The 18,392-nt window shown below is 34.8% G+C and overlaps 1 protein-coding gene across 8 annotated transcripts in view; it reads right to left on the reverse strand.

The window, feature by feature from the left end:
- LOC117342885 (glypican-6-like) overlaps positions 1–7,593 on the reverse strand; it is an 82,077-nt gene extending 74,484 nt beyond the window's left edge. For all 8 annotated transcript variants that reach the window (XR_004535920.1, XR_004535917.1, XR_004535922.1 and 5 more), the window contains exon 1: positions 7,189–7,593. Coding sequence is in view for 1 of the 8 variants with exons in the window: in XM_033905173.1 (XP_033761064.1) it covers positions 7,189–7,339 (151 nt within the window). In the remaining 7 variants the exon portion in view is untranslated. The remainder of the gene's footprint in view (positions 1–7,188) is intronic.
- Positions 7,594–18,392: the final 10,799 nt, after the last annotated feature.

Raw genomic sequence — 18,392 nt, forward strand, 5'->3', positions numbered from 1 at the left:
CCAGCCCCATAAGTAAGAAGTCGGTGTTAGAGTATATAAAACTATCAAGTCACCTATTTTATTATCTACACCTCCAATGTATAGTTTCGCACAAAAAGCTGTAGCACTTCATAGTTACAGAAGACAATTTCTCAACATAAACTGTGACATTATACCTTTAAACACAACAATCTTTTATTCTTTTTTTATATATATGAATCTTTTGTAAAAAAAAAATCCGGTGTCTCCATAACACCATTTTCAATTTTGTTATGGGTCCCTGGACTAATTTTAAGTACTTAAATTGCTACTAAAATATGAGAATCAAGTCCCAAAAATTATTGGTGAAGATTGCTTATTTTCATTCACTGGTACACTTTTCATAGAATGTATAACACGACCACACAATATAGCTTTAACAACGGAGAACCAGATTTTATGTTGTAATCTATACCAAGGTCCAACGTCCACATTCAATGTTAATGGTAATACATATATTGAAGGCCAATATACATAAAAGTATACAAAAACATTTCTACAACAAGTATATCTAACAACTTCACTGACCTTTGCTTTCTGAACCAGAAATACAGATAAATGATGATCATTCAAAATGCCATAAACATCAGATTTGACATTTACAGTATGAAGTATATGACCATTGGGAATTGTGACATCGCCATTCATGGTAAATTGGGCATACAGGGTACTGACTAACTAAACGTTGAGTTTTAACATTTTACAGATCAAATTTAGATATACAATTAATCACAAAATCAATTTTTATAAGTATTTCTATATTGCGGTTATGGTATTTAATGACGAAATCTAGTTATAATGTTTTCACCATGAAAACTAAATCCCTTTCAAGTTTCATCTGTCATTTTTCTCTATTGAATATGTATTATTATAATACATCATCTGCTCAACATAACTCATTGTACAAAAGCCGAACAAAAATCCACAAACAATGAATTATTCAGCTCCCTTTAAAGGGTTCGTAAACACTTTTACTTGAGATCTGTAATTAATTTGAATGTCCACAACATTCCGATCATTCTATGTCCACTTGTAAGGCACACATGTCTGGGTAGCCAGGCACCCCGGTTGGTGATACATCTGTTTGTTCAGGGTCCTCCTACTCCACGATTGTGTTGGATCTCTCGACCTCGGAGTCATACTGTTTACCACACAAAGGAATGTGTAATTTTGGAAACGTCAGCTTTAAATGAGAAGTTATTCCAGTGTGTAACTAACCAACCCATTATAGTCATGTAGCTAATTCCTAATTCAAGGCATTTTAGCCTTATAATTGTGTCTGGAAATGATCGCACAGCTACATTAGTTAGTAAACATGTGTCTTCAATTCTACAACAGTCCCTATATCAGTTATATAAGATCCCAAAACCTCAACTGTCTCATGCAGTGCATGTTTATTCATTCAGAAACATAACTTTTGAAATGCTAGTGCTTTTTATGCTATAAACATGTATGTATTTTATCTTTAAAATGTTTTATTTTATCAGTATTTATGCCAAAGTTTCCTAAAATATTTATTATAGATAAATTGCATTTTAACCCAAATATATAGGGCTGAGGTATATTTTATATTTAAACAAACATCCCCAGAAAATGCTGACATTGAAACCCGAGACAAGACAGAGTTTCTACAAAATAATTTACGCAATGGCAGGTGCTTACTGAAATATGTCAATCTTTGCAAATATATCTCAAATAGACCATGTGATTGAAACTTTTAATTTCACTAGGAATTTCTTAAAGTAATAACCAGTCCAACCACTGAAAGGTTTCTTTGAAAAGCACCTGTCAAATTTCACGTTTTCGTACCAGGACCAAAGTCTTCTTTAAAAATACAACAAGGTCAACGACTGAGACCTTTCTCCTTAAATTTGATCTCTTTATTTAACGTATGTCAATATAAAAATCCTACAAATTCATCAACCAGACTTTACAAGGACTATTTAAACCTCATCGTAAATACAGAACAAAAATGTAGGAACGGAAACATTTTTAACCTAATCCGTCCACCTTTTTTTTTATACTCTGCGCTGGACGAGTCTAAACTAGTTTTAACTGATTGACACCTGCATTATATCCTAACCATTAGGGCTTTGTAAAGTCCAACATGATCAATTTGTCCTGTCGCAGCGCTTCTAATTATTACTGACTCATCTCCTTGTGAATTAAGATGGATCAGCCTCGGCTCTGCGTTTATAACCTGATACCGACATTGTCTTGTCTATATCCTGACCTCTATGTATATTGTTATAAGATTTGGTTCCTGACCTCTACATGGGCGGTGGATATTTAATGATTCACTGGCCTTAACACAAAAAGTGTCATCCATTCAAAACTCAACAAATCCACTAGGTGAATACTTAAAAGATAACATTTAGAATCAATCAATTAAGAATACCCAAAAATAAATCAGTAACTGTATTTTAAATTAATCGGGTCAAAATTCTGAAAGTTTTAAAATTTCATTTTTCAGAGAGTTCAATTATTTGAAGTAGTTCATTTTGAAGAAGATGAATTCTAACCAGCCATCCATATTAAAACGGAAACTTCAAACAATGATTGTGACTATATTAATTTTTTTATTTCATGATGTCAGAATTTAAATTGTGTACATACATAGAAAACATACAGATTTGATTGAAGTGTTAAATTTTTTCACAGTCTCATGCAATGTCATGTCAATATTGCTTTTCCAAATACTTGTATTTTCCTAAAATAAACAGAACATACTGACATTTATTCAGAGCAATGACCCAAATATTTGTGTGAAATTTAACAACTTCTGTACAATCCAAAGCATCAGTGTCACAAAATTTTCAGAATAAATATAGACGTGAGGAAACCGACACATATTTCAACACAAATATGACTGAGGTTATCTTTATTCCAAATATAGACGATTCCAATCAATAGTGGAGAACAAACATGGCTGTATGTCCTAAGTACACTCCGGACCATGAATAATAGGCCATGTTTGTTGTGGGTGTCCTGCTTTATACCTTACCTGTGTAAGCTAATCCGCTTTGATAACATCCTGTCGAGGATTAAAATAAAAAGCTGGACCCTGTCATCGTTAAGGAATTTGACGATTATTTACTTACTTTGTACCATAGAAATTTTTATTTCAGTTTGACAAAACATTTTAGTCCAAATATTCTACAGAATCGAAGCTAGTGAGAAATAGGTATTGAGATCAATAATTCGGTGATTTGATGACTTGTGTTATGAAGGAGACAGGGGCTTATATAGATATATGCAGCTCACTTTTAATACTCTAGTCTTTGTATTCAGCTATTTGAACAAAAAGGTGATGTTTTAATACAATTAAATGCTTTTCTGTAAGAAAGTGATTTGAAAGAAACCTGGTCTAACCTGGTCTGGGTTAGGTGAGTGAGTGAATGCCAAAACTCCCTCACAAATCAAGGGAAGTGTATGTGCATATCTGTGTTGGAGGGAAAGACAATTTGACCATAAACTAGCAAGTATACTCTAGATCTACATTGAGAGAACAAGAGTCTGGTTTTTTTTTTCACCTGACATTTGAAAAAAATAATTTATAGGGTGACAAGAATTTTTGTATTTAGTGGAGCACTTTAGCTCGATAATTTATGGCAGCCATTTGTATGTCCCTGGGGTCAAATGTTCTTTCTTACCACCTACACTGTGTTCTTAACACTTAAGTGAAATACACTTTGTATATTACCTGCATACAACAGTTAACAACAACCGTTCCACACCTGCAGTGGTATATACGTCTAGTAAATATTGTTTTCTGTAGATGTAGCTTCCCATTAGATATGTATGTATACCACTGGTAATTGACCCCCCCCCCCCCCCCCCCCCCCCCCCCTCTTCTTTCTTTATTTCCTTTAGTTCCCAAATTTTACCTGTACTGTCTCAAAGCCCACCTGTGCTGATTAATTATAGAGTATATACACAATGAATCAATGCTCTGAGGCTGACAGACTTCATACCTGTACATCACCCCATTCCCCCTCCCCCCATCAAAGTAAACTCTCCTGACCCCAATAACCATGTCATATTCTAATTACCTGTGATAAACAAACAGGTATACACAGGTACTGTCCACTAATTTATAGACCCCCCCCCCCCCCCCCCCCCCCCCCCTATTTGCCTCCCCCACATCACTAGACCAAGGAAACTTTTCTCCTAGATCTACAGGTGGTCAACAGACAGGTGAATGACCACCTAATGATGATAATAAATCTCATTTGTTAATGACTTAGAACCACAGGTAAATAGCCAAATCCCCTCCCCCTTTGCCAATTGTATAAATCACTGAATATACTTTGACATTCCCAAATTATTGTTGTTTTTATCTATCTAATTTGGAACAAAGAAAAGTCTGTATTTATTGTTCCCTTATATTGTTAAGAAAATTTGGGATTATAGAGATAGTCCAGCATAACATATTAGCAATCCCCCCTACCTCTGACCCACTCCCACCTCCTTCATATCTATTTGACCTTCAATGGGGGAAGGGGGGGGGGGGGGCCTGTTAAAGATTTGTGTAAGAATCTAAATTGGATTATACTTATAAGAATTTATTATATAACCATTACATGTACACTGGGCTGGATTAGCTGTGTTTAGACCAAGGATTTTGAGACCAGGCGCAGACTCAGTGGGGGGTTCTAACATGGGGCTAAACCTGGATATTGAAGCATGTGAGTGTGTGTGTGTGTGTGTGTGCAGTGATGACTGAACAAAGGAATGACCAACTAAAGTATACACACACGAGCATCTAACCATGCATACACTAGGGTGGGTCTGGATTGTGATCTGGGTTATTTAGTGGAAATTACCAATAAGTATCATGTGTGTATAAGTCAGATGAGGTTGCCAGAAGATGGGGGGGGGATGTCTGTGTGTCAGCAACAGGGAGGCAAGGGAGAGAGTTAGAGGATACAATGTATCATATGGTATATGAAAGGGGTTGAGGAGGGGGGTGTTTGTATGGATTTTGAGGAGATAAAGGGCACAGTAATAGGTATCCCAGGTCATTGTTAAAATAACACAAAATTTAGTGTGCAAATTACTCAGCTGGTGGACCAAGATGAAAACCAGACTAAAAGGAGTGCCTTTAAATATATTCAAATTACATGTAAACTAGTCATGGTTAGACAACTTCTGGGTATACAAGGTACACAATATGATTAATTGACTTTAAAAGAGTTTTGTGTGAACCAATTCTAGTGGAATATCCAGCCAAAACACAGACAGATCCTTTTCGTAATTTTACATGATATAACCAAAACAATTTTGTTTTGTTTTTCAGTTCTGTTCTGTATACATTTTACAGTCCATTAAGTCATTTTTGGATCAACATTGCTCTGTTTTGAATGCAGCCCTGGATTAATCTTGTGAATTATTCATTCGCGAGATGAGATTAGTGTGTGTAGAGTGAAGTAGACTAGAATTCTAAATTAGGGCACTTTAAGTGTAAGCTTGATCAAGATTTCCCATTAACAACTACTTCATTCAAAGACTACAACTGAAGCACTATCTTGCTTTTAAATATCGTATCTACTGTCTACTTTGATCAGATAGCAGATGAGAGAAAACTCCCAAACTTAAAATCATAAATATTTTCAAGCTGCAATTGTTAGATATAATTATTCTTCCCTAGTTCAGACTGAGTTTTAATATAATAAGGAGTTAGGAAGTAACAATTCATAAAGAAATTAATCAAATAATTAGGACACAAATTGTACAAGATACTGGAAAAATTTAAGAATGAGGAAAATAATACAATTCCTCAAAATTCTGTATGCAAATAACATTAATTCTTTATAAATATTTAACTTTATGCATCATATAGTTAACATATATTTCACAATTGTTTAAAACAATCTCATTCAAGTGTATGGCTAGCAAGGGAACTCAACACACTAATGCTACTTGACTACACGTGGACAAAATCTGTTGATAAATGTCAAGCCCAGAAAGTAAATTAATTCTACTTCAAGTCCTAAAGCTTGTCCTCAATTTGATCAACAATTTTGAGTATATTTGTTTTAAACTCTTTGACTAATCAACATTAGTGAAATGCCAGTTAATTCCCAACAAAGGTTATTATGACAAGTGAAACTAATTCCTGGCCAATTGCAAGAGTGTCCCTAGGTAAACAATTTTCACCACTTTCCCCTGTGAGTGGAAGGTAAAATTTTACCTGACAGGTGCCAGGATTACTCAACGCTATGTAATTAACAGGTATGTCTGCACACAATCTTAACTAAATGGACCTGACCACAAATATTTGACACCTTCCTGAATTTCCTTAATTAGGTACTAGCCAAGAATAAATGATGACCAATTTTATATAATTGTATTTAATTAACCAGACAGTAATTCATTTAGTACTTAATGAACTCAAGAATTTCTTTTTTTTTATAAAACTTTTTATTGAAAATTGCTAAACAATATTGATTACCTTTTTATCACGAAAATATCTGTAGATGTGTAAGTATTTTTTGACAACAAGGAAGAATCTTCCTTTAAGGAAGATAACATCACAAAATGTTACAAATACTGTCAATATACTGACCCACACTGACATGCACTTAACACATTAATATTTTCAATCTGACACTTGACAGTCTATTAATTTTCCATTCCTGTCAGGAAAGGTAAAAGTATATAACATTACTGAAAATGCCATTTCTGAAATGTCATGCCAATCCACAAAAAAAAAAAAAAAAGATATTTGATATGATAATTAACAAATTCACTAGTATTAATGGAATGTTGCAAGAATGTATACTTGATTCAATATATTATATAATGTATCAGTTTGTGTTTATTGAAGACAACAAAGACATTTCTAATGATCCTGATGCTGAGTTTATTTTTAGACCAAAAACTTCCCGATACATTTTCAATCGTTCATCCTTGTGTATTGTACACAAGACTTTCTCCTGTACAATACACAATGGAAACAGAACTAAAATGCCCATTCTCAGTCATTTTGAAACAAAAATTCCACTCGCTGCTAAAACAAGTGTATTCTCCATTTGAAGTGCTGCTAACACAGTTGAGAGCGTATATAGTGTATTCAAGACGTGTGCCGATAACAGCATCAGAGGTTTTGGTAGAAAAACTTTTTTCTTTGATGAATTGAGACTTCCTGAAATTACAAACCCAACTTACCAGATATGGCCTGAATTGGAACATCGTGCTCGTTGCCTCCCTGAGCAATGTAAGCTCGCTTGACTTCTATACAGGCCAGATTTAAACCGTGACTTCCAACAAAAAGAATGAATAACACACACCAGCACGGAGTTAATTTTGTGGCGGCCATTTTCTTGCTACTTCAATGTCCGACCGCTGTTTACGTACAAATATTCCGGGGTTATTATTTGATCACACCATAGGTGATGGTTTGGAACTCACAAAATAATCATATATCCATTCGGTTGTCTACGATCGAAAAGTAAACGCCATGTTCCCTGTTCACGTGCTCAATGAATCGGATTATCCGTGTCGAGGGATTGTCCTCAGACTGTATTGCAGAGCTCTCTCCTAATGCCTGCGAGGGGGCTTGGATCTGTTTACATTGGCTGTTCCTTTTAACTCCCCGTCCGTCGAAGCGTCTGAATGAAGTCGAACGGTTTCGGTTCATTGATTCGTACTCGGCGTTACTTGTCATTTAGAAATTGCGTACATATATTTTAATGTGTTTTTCAGTATTTTTAGCACTTTTACATTCGTTTATTTTTATCATATGTTTTATAATGTAAACGAATACATCTGCTTAATGCTTCTTATAGGGCGGTGAAAGGAACGGCATGGATTCCGTAATGCAGAGACCCTAATTTCATTGGCTATTATTTTCATGTTTTAGTTGAATTAAAGAAACTTTCTTTGATGTTTTAATAGAAATATTTACAGATCTAACAGTCGTAGTAATTTATCTGTGTATTTAATAAAATCTACTTTCTGTGCCTGGTTTTTTTTAAACAACTATAAGATGCGCTTACGTTTAGGACATCCGCTATTCATGATATGCAGCTAAATAACAGAATATACTGTACATACATTTTAACTGTGCATTAATCTGCTGCGTTTCTTCTCTGTCTTGTTTATCAATGATTAAACTCGATCTATTTTCCAAGAGTATAAATCTTCCTTGATTTGAGCGTCTTTTGCTTTAAAACAGGACGTTCACATGCGTTACATTTAATCAGAGACGTATATATCAGATATATACGTCTCTGATTTAATTCTATCCTATTACATAAAATTCAAAATAATTCATTAGAATTAAGTTGGCCACTCTACCATTTTGTATGTGTGCATTCTTTGTTTGGCCCCAGGTGGTCCGAATTTAATATAAAGTCTTGTGTAACTTACTGACTGTTATTACGGAGGCTAGGTATATGTAGTCCAGCTGGTAAGATATAAGTAAACAGGTACCGCTATATACTTATATGCTAATGTCTCACCTAAACTACATTAATTATGAATTGAATAAACTTTGAACGTATATCAGATTACAAAGAAACGGTCTTTTTATTGATGACAAAGAATTATTTAAACTAGGTACATCATACAATTTTCAAGGATTTTAAATGGATAATGATATTTTAATTTGCATAATGAAATATAATGCATGCTTTCTCTCCAAAATAGCGACAGCACCTTCAAAGGAAATATATGCCTTTGTTGTATGTACTATATGAAGTCAGATTTTGAAGAAAGAGAGTCAATTTGCAGGTGCAGTAAATGCAGATCTTCGTGGACTTTTTTACACCAAAAAGACAAATCCACTGTAGAAATTACGATTAATTGAACTCGAGCGTTAGAGATAGTTTCCCACAAATCCTGCAGAATTTAAAGAATGGAACTTTGACCCCCACACAGATGTAGGGAAGGGGAGATTACTCCAATGAGTTCATCCTAGAGCGCACCTGCTGTACATTCCAACTTTTTACCTAGGAAAGAATAGGGATATGTTTAATTTAGTCTGTATAAAGGTTGCTTACTGCATGATTTCTTCCAACAAAATGAAAAAAAGAATATGTTCCTAAAAAATACTAACTTTAAAATTACCTTTTCCCAACAGTTCATTTGGACATTTTTCTCTGTTACATGGTTTTATTGGGTATATCCTCATTTTAACCCGACAGTGCACTTGTTAAGTATAATGTTATGTTAAATTGGCGGTCGTGACATTTTGAACCTCTCTGTACTTGTACGGAACAGAATTTAGATTTGGTGTGTAAAAATAAAAACGAGAAAAAACAAAACAAAAACCGAGATTATCGACCCACGACAACACCGATAAAACTGTTGCAAGTTTTGAACAAAAGGCAGACTGGCGAATAAAATATGTAAGGGTTAAATAACCTTCAAAGGATCAAAATACCATTTTTCTAGAAAAAGATAAAATCTGGTTTCATCGAAACATATTTTATTACAAATAGATATTTACAAATGAAATTTACCTAGGATTTCATAACTTTTCATCCAAAATGCAAGCATAAGAAATACGGTGAAACCTGACTTTACCGACACACTTTACGACCGGGTCAATGTGTCGGATAAAACAGTGTGACAGTTTACGCCAGAAATGGAAGTGAGGATCACATTAAACGATAGATTTTGCAATTGCTACAGGTTATGGTTATTTTCCTCATTGCTGTATTTCGGATCGCAAAAAAAGAGTGAAGATGAAGAATGGTATTGGAGTATATAGAGTATACATGATTTGCTGAAGCCACAAGCAAAGAAGCATTAACAGTACTGTGATTTTTTTTGTCTTTACAAGTGATAATTATTTCCTTTAAGTGAATAAGTAGACTAATTCCTTATAGTAATATCAAGGTCAGAAAGAATTACTGTAGGCTGTCACACACGGAACGCTTCCTGGTAACATACCACATAAATGGTTAGGAGCTACACTTTCTATGATAAATGATTAGGAACTATACTTTCTATAATAAATGATTATGAACTATACTTTCTATGATAAATAATTAGGAGCTATACTTTCTATGATAAATGATTTGGAGCTATACTTTCTATGATAAATGACTAGGAGCTATACTTTCTATGATAAATTATTAGGAGTTATACTTTCTATGATAAATGATTAGGAGCTATACTTTCTATGATAAATGATTAGGAGCTATACTTTCTATGATAAATGATTAGGAGCTATACTTTCTATGATAAATGATTAGGAGCTATACCTTCTATGATAAATTATTAGGAGCTATACTTTCTATGATAAATGATTAGGAGCTATACTTTCTATGATAAATGATTAGGAGCTATACTTTCTATGATAAATGATTAGGAGCTATACTTTCTATGATAAATGATTAGGAGCTATACTTTCTATGATAAATGATTAGGAGTTATACTTTCTATGATAAATTATTAGGAGCTATACTTTCTATGATAAATGATTTGGAGCTACGCTTTCTATGATAAATGATTAGGAGCTACACTTTCTATGATAAATTATTAGGAGCTACACTTTCTATGATAGTAAATAATCGAGATGAGTTTCTGTGTTTCCTTCAAGTATTAAGTGGATCCAAGCCGATTTGATAAAATATTATGTTGTATCTTTGTGTATATCGCTAGCTCTGTAACGTTACGTGCGGTATCCAACTGGATATTATCAAGATTTAAGAGCTTCTTACACCATAATTAGTCCACACGTCACTCGCATATTCTAACACAGGTCGAATGTACTTTAATTTTTGTTTTTTTTTTAAATATTTTTTTTCAACTTATATTTTTATTCAATTTTTCAAAGAACGTGATAATATTTGGCAGACTATACCATATTTCACAGTACACTCATTCAAACTATTATATACACAGAATACTCAGGTATCCTAACCGTTATCGTTTTATAAACACCATACATATGTATAGACCATCAATACACACCATACATCTGTATAGACCATTCATACACACCATACATCTGTATAGACCATTCATACACACCATACATCTGTATAGACCATCCATACACACCATACATCTGTATAGACCATTCATACACACCATACATCTGTATAGACCGTTCATACACACCATACATCTGTATAGACCATTCATACACACCATACATCTGTATAGACCATTCATACACACCATACATCTGTATAGACCATTCATACACACCATACATCTGTATAGACCATTCATACACACCATACATCTGTATAGACCATTCATACACACCATACATCTGTATAGATCATTCATACATACCATACATCTGTATAGACCATCAATACACACCATACATCTGTATAGACCATTCATACACACCATACATCTGTATAGACCATTCATACACACCATACATCTGTATAGACCATTCATACACACCATACATCTGTATAGACCATTCATACACACCATACATCTGTATAGACCATTCATACACACCATACATCTGTATAGACCATCCATACACACCATACATCTGCATAGACCATTCATACACACCATACATCTGTATAGACCATTCATACACACCATACATCTGTATAGACCATCAATACACACCATACATCTGTATAGACCATTCATACACACCATACATCTGTATAGACCATTCATACACACCATACATCTGTATAGACCATTCATATAAACCATACATCTGTATAGACCATCAATACACACCATACAACTGTATAGACCATCCATACACACCATACAACTGTATAGACCATCCATACACACCATACAACTGTATAGACCATCCATACACACCATACAACTGTATAAACCATCCATACACACCATACATCTGTATAGACCATTCATATAAACCATACATCTGTATAGACCATTCATACACACCATACATCTGTATAGACCATCAATACACACCATACATCTGTATAGACCATTCATACACACCATACATCTGTATAGACCATTTATACACACCATACATCTGTATAGACCATTTATACACACCATACATCTGTATAGACCATTTATACACACCATACATCTGTATAAACCATTCATACACACCATACATCTGTATAGACCATTCATACACACCATACATCTGTATAGACCATTCATATACACCATACATATCTATAGACCATTCATACACACCATACATCTGTATAGACCATCCATACACACCATACATCTGTATAGATCATTCATACACACCATATATCTGTATAAACCATCCATACACACCATACATCTGTATAGACCATTCATACACACCATACATCTGTATAGACCATTCATACACACCATACATCTGTATAAACCATTCATACACACCATACATCTGTATAGACCTTTCATACACACCATACATCTGTATAGACCATTCATATAAACCATACATCTGTATAAACCATTCATACACACCATACATCTGTATAGACCATCCATACACACCATACATCTGTATAGATCATTCATACACACCATATATCTGTATAAACCATCCATACACACCATACATCTGTATAGACCATTCATACACACCATACATCTGTATAGACCATTCATATACACCATACATCTGTATAGACCAGTCATACACACCATACATCTGTATAGACCATCCATACACACCATACATCTGTATAGACCATCCATACACACCATACATCTGTATAGACCATTCATACACACCATACATCTGTATAGACCATTCATACACACCATACATCTGTATAGACCATTCATACACACCATACATCTGTATAGACCATTCATACACACCATACATCTGTATAGACCATTCATACACACCATACATCTGTATAGACCATTCATACACACCATACATCTGTATATACCATTCATACACACCATACATCTGTATAGACCATTCATACACACCATACATCTGTATAGACCATTCATACACACCATACATCTGTATAGACCAGTCATACACACCATACATCTGTACAGACCATTCATACACACCATACATCTGTATAGACCAGTCATACACACCATACATCTGTATAGACCATCCATACACACCATACATCTGTATAGACCATTCATACACACCATACATCTGTATAGACCATATACACCATACATCTGTATAAACCATCTATACACACCATACATCTGTATAGATCATCCATACACACCATACATCTGTATAGACCAGTCATACACACCATACATCTGTATAGACCATCAATACACACCATACATCTGTATAGATCATTCATACACACCATACATCTGTATAGACCATTCATACACACCATACATCTGTATAGACCATCAATACACACCATACATCTGTATAGACCATTCATATAAACCATACATATGTATAGACCATTCATACACACCATACATCTGTATAGACCATCCATACACACCATACATCTGTATAGACCATTCATACACACCATACATCTGTATAGACCATCAATACACACCATACATCTGTATAGACCATCAATACACACCATACATCTGTATAGATCATTCATACACACCATACATCTGTATAGACCATTCATACACACCATACATCTGTATAGACCATCAATACACACCATACATCTGTATAGATCATTCATACACACCATACATCTGTATAGACCATTCATACACACCATACATCTGTATAGACCATCAATACACACCATACATCTGTATAGACCAGTCATACACACCATACATCTGTATAGACCATCAATACACACCATACATCTGTATAGACCATTCATATAAACCATACATCTGTATAGACCATTCATACACACCATACATCTGTATAGACCATATACACCATACATCTGTATAAACCATCTATACACACCATACATCTGTATAGACCGTTCATACACACCATACATCTGTATAGACCATTCATATAAACCATACATCTGTATAGACCATTCATACACACCATACATCTGTATAGATCATCCATACACACCATACATCTGTATAGACCATTCATACACACCATACATCTGTATAGACCATTCATACACACCATACATCTGTATAGACCATTCATACACACCATACATATGTATAGACCATTCATACACACCATACATCTGTATAGACCATTCATACACACCATACATCTGTATAGACCATTCATACACACCATACATCTGTATAGACCATCCATACACACCATACATCTGTATAGACCATCCATACACACCATACATCTGTATAGACCATATACACCATACATCTGTATAGACCATTCATATAAACCATACATCTGTATAGACCATTCATATAAACCATACATCTGTATAGACCAGTCATACACACCATACATCTGTATAGACCATCCATACACACCATACATCTGTATAGACCATTCATACACACCATACATCTGCATAGACCATTCATACACACCATACATCTGTATAGACCATTCATACACACCATACATCTGTATAGACCATCAATACACACCATACATATGTATAGACCATCAATACACACCATACATATGTATAGACCATCAATACACACCATACATCTGTATAGACCATTCATACACACCATACATCTGCATAGACCATCCATACACACCATACAACTGTATAGACCATCCATACACACCATACAACTGTATAAACCATCCATACACACCATACATCTGCATAGACCATTCATACACACCATACATCTGTATAGACCATTCATATAAACCATACATCTGTATAGACCATCAATACACACCATACATCTGCATAGACCATTCATACACACCATACATCTGTATAGACCATTCATACACACCATACATATGTATAGACCATCAATACACACCATACATATCTATAGACCATTCATACATCTGTACAGACCATTCATATAAACCATACATCTGTATAGACCATCAATACACACCATATATCTGTATAGACCATTCATACACACCATACATCTGTATAGACCATTCATACACACCATACATCTGTATAGACCATCCATACACACCATACATCTGTATAGATCATTCATACACACCATACATCTGTATAGACCATTCATATAAACCATACATCTGTATAGACCATTCATACACACCATACATCTGTATAGACCATATACACCATACATCTGTATAGACCATTCATACACACCATACATCTGTATAGACCATTCATACACACCATACATCTGTATAGACCATTCATACACACCATACATCTGTATAGACCATTCATATACACCATACATCTGTATAGACCAGTCATACACACCATACATCTGTATAGACCATTCATACACACCATACATCTGTATAGACCATTCATACACACCATACATCTGTATAGACCATTCATACACACCATACATCTGTATAGACCAGTCATACACACCATACATCTGTATAGACCATTCATACACACCATACATCTGTATAGACCATTCATACACACCATACATCTGTATAGACCATTCATACACACCATACATCTGTATAGACCATCAATACACACCATACATCTGTATAGACCATTCATACACACCATACATCTGTATAGACCATTCATACACACCATACATCTGTATAGACCATTCATATACACCATACATCTGTATAGACCATTCATACACACCATACATCTGTATAGACCATTTATACACACCATACATCTGTATAGACCATTCATACACACCATACATCTGTATAGACCATTCATACACACCATACATCTGTATAGACCATTCATACACACCATACATCTGTATAGACCATCAATACACACCATACATCTGTATAGACCATTCATACACACCATACATCTGTATAGACCATTCATACACACCATACATCTGTATAGACCATTCATACACACCATACATCTGTATAGACCATTCATACACACCATACATCTGTATAGACCAGTCATACACACCATACATCTGTATAGACCATTCATACACACCATACATCTGCATAAACCGTTCATACACACCATACATATCTATAGACCATCCAAACACAACATACATCTGTATAGACCATCAATACACACCATACATATGTATAGACCATTTATACACACCATACATCTGTATAGACCATCCATACACACCATACATATGTATAGACCATCAATACACACCATACATCTGTATAGACCATCCATACACACCATACATCTGTATAGATCATTCATACACACCATACATCTGTATAGACCATTCATACACACCATACATCTGTATAGACCATTCATACACACCATACATCTGTATAGACCATTCATACACACCATACATATGTATAGACCATCAATACACACCATACATCTGTATAGACCATCCATACACACCATACATCTGTATAGATCATTCATACACACCATACATCTGTATAGACCATTCATACACACCATACATCTGTATAGACCATTCATACACACCATACATCTGTATAGACCATTCATACACACCATACATCTGTATAGATCATTCATACACACCATACATCTGTATAGACCATTCATACACACCATACATCTGTATAGACCATTCATACACACCATACATCTGTATAGACCATTCATACACACCATACATCTGTATAGACCATTCATACACACCATACATCTGTATAGACCATTCATACACACCATACATCTGTATAGATCATTCATACACACCATACATATCTATAGACCATCCAAACACAACATACATCTGTATAGACCATCCATACACACCATACATCTGTATAGACCATTCATACACACCATACATCTGTATAGACCATTCATACACACCATACATCTGTATAGACCAGTCATACACACCATACATCTGTATAGACCATTCATACACACCATACATCTGCATAAACCGTTCATACACACCATACATATCTATAGACCATCCAAACACAACATACATCTGTATAGACCATCAATACACACCATACATATGTATAGACCATTTATACACACCATACATCTGTATAGACCATCCATACACACCATACATATGTATAGACCATCAATACACACCATACATCTGTATAGACCATCCATACACACCATACATCTGTATAGATCATTCATACACACCATACATCTGTATAGACCATTCATACACACCATACATCTGTATAGACCATTCATACACACCATACATCTGTATAGACCATTCATACACACCATACATATGTATAGACCATCAATACACACCATACATCTGTATAGACCATCCATACACACCATACATCTGTATAGATCATTCATACACACCATACATCTGTATAGACCATTCATACACACCATACATCTGTATAGACCATTCATACACACCATACATCTGTATAGACCATTCATACACACCATACATCTGTATAGATCATTCATACACACCATACATATGTATAGACCATTCATACACACCATACATCTGTATAGACCATTCATACACACCATACATCTGTATAGACCATTCATACACACCATACATCTGTATAGACCATTCATACACACCATACATCTGTATAGACCATTCATACACACCATACATCTGTATAGATCATTCATACACACCATACATATCTATAGACCATCCAAACACAACATACATCTGTATAGACCATCCATACACACCATACATCTGTATAAACCGTTCATACACACCATACATCTGTATAGACCATTCATACACACCATACATCTGTATAGACCATTCATATAAACCATACATCTGTATAGACCAGTCATACACACCATACATCTGTATAGACCATCCATACACACCATACATCTGTATAGACCATCCATACACACCATACATCTGTATAGACCATTCATACACACCATACATATGTATAGACCATCCATACACACCATACATCTGTATAGACCTTTCATACACACCATACATCTGTATAGACCATTCATACACACCATACATCTGCATAGATCATTCATATAAACCATACATCTGTATAGACCATCAATACACACCATACATCTGTATAGACCATTCATACACACCATACATCTGTATAGACCATTCATACACATCATAAATCTATATATACCATTCATACACACCATACATCTGTATAGACCGTTCATACACACCATACATATCTATAGACCATCCAAACACAACATACATCTGTATAGACCATCCATACACACCATACATCTGTATAGACCATTCATACACACCATACATCTGTATAGACCATCCATACACACCATACATCTGTATAGACCATTCATACAACCATACATCTGTATAGACCATCCATACACACCATACATCTGTATAGACCATTCATACAGCCATACATCTGTATAGACCATCCATACACACCATACGTCTGTATAGACCATTCATACACACCATAC

The sequence above is a fragment of the Pecten maximus genome, chromosome 14 (genome assembly GCF_902652985.1).
Source record: "Pecten maximus chromosome 14, xPecMax1.1, whole genome shotgun sequence".
Taxonomy (NCBI): domain Eukaryota; kingdom Metazoa; phylum Mollusca; class Bivalvia; order Pectinida; family Pectinidae; genus Pecten; species Pecten maximus.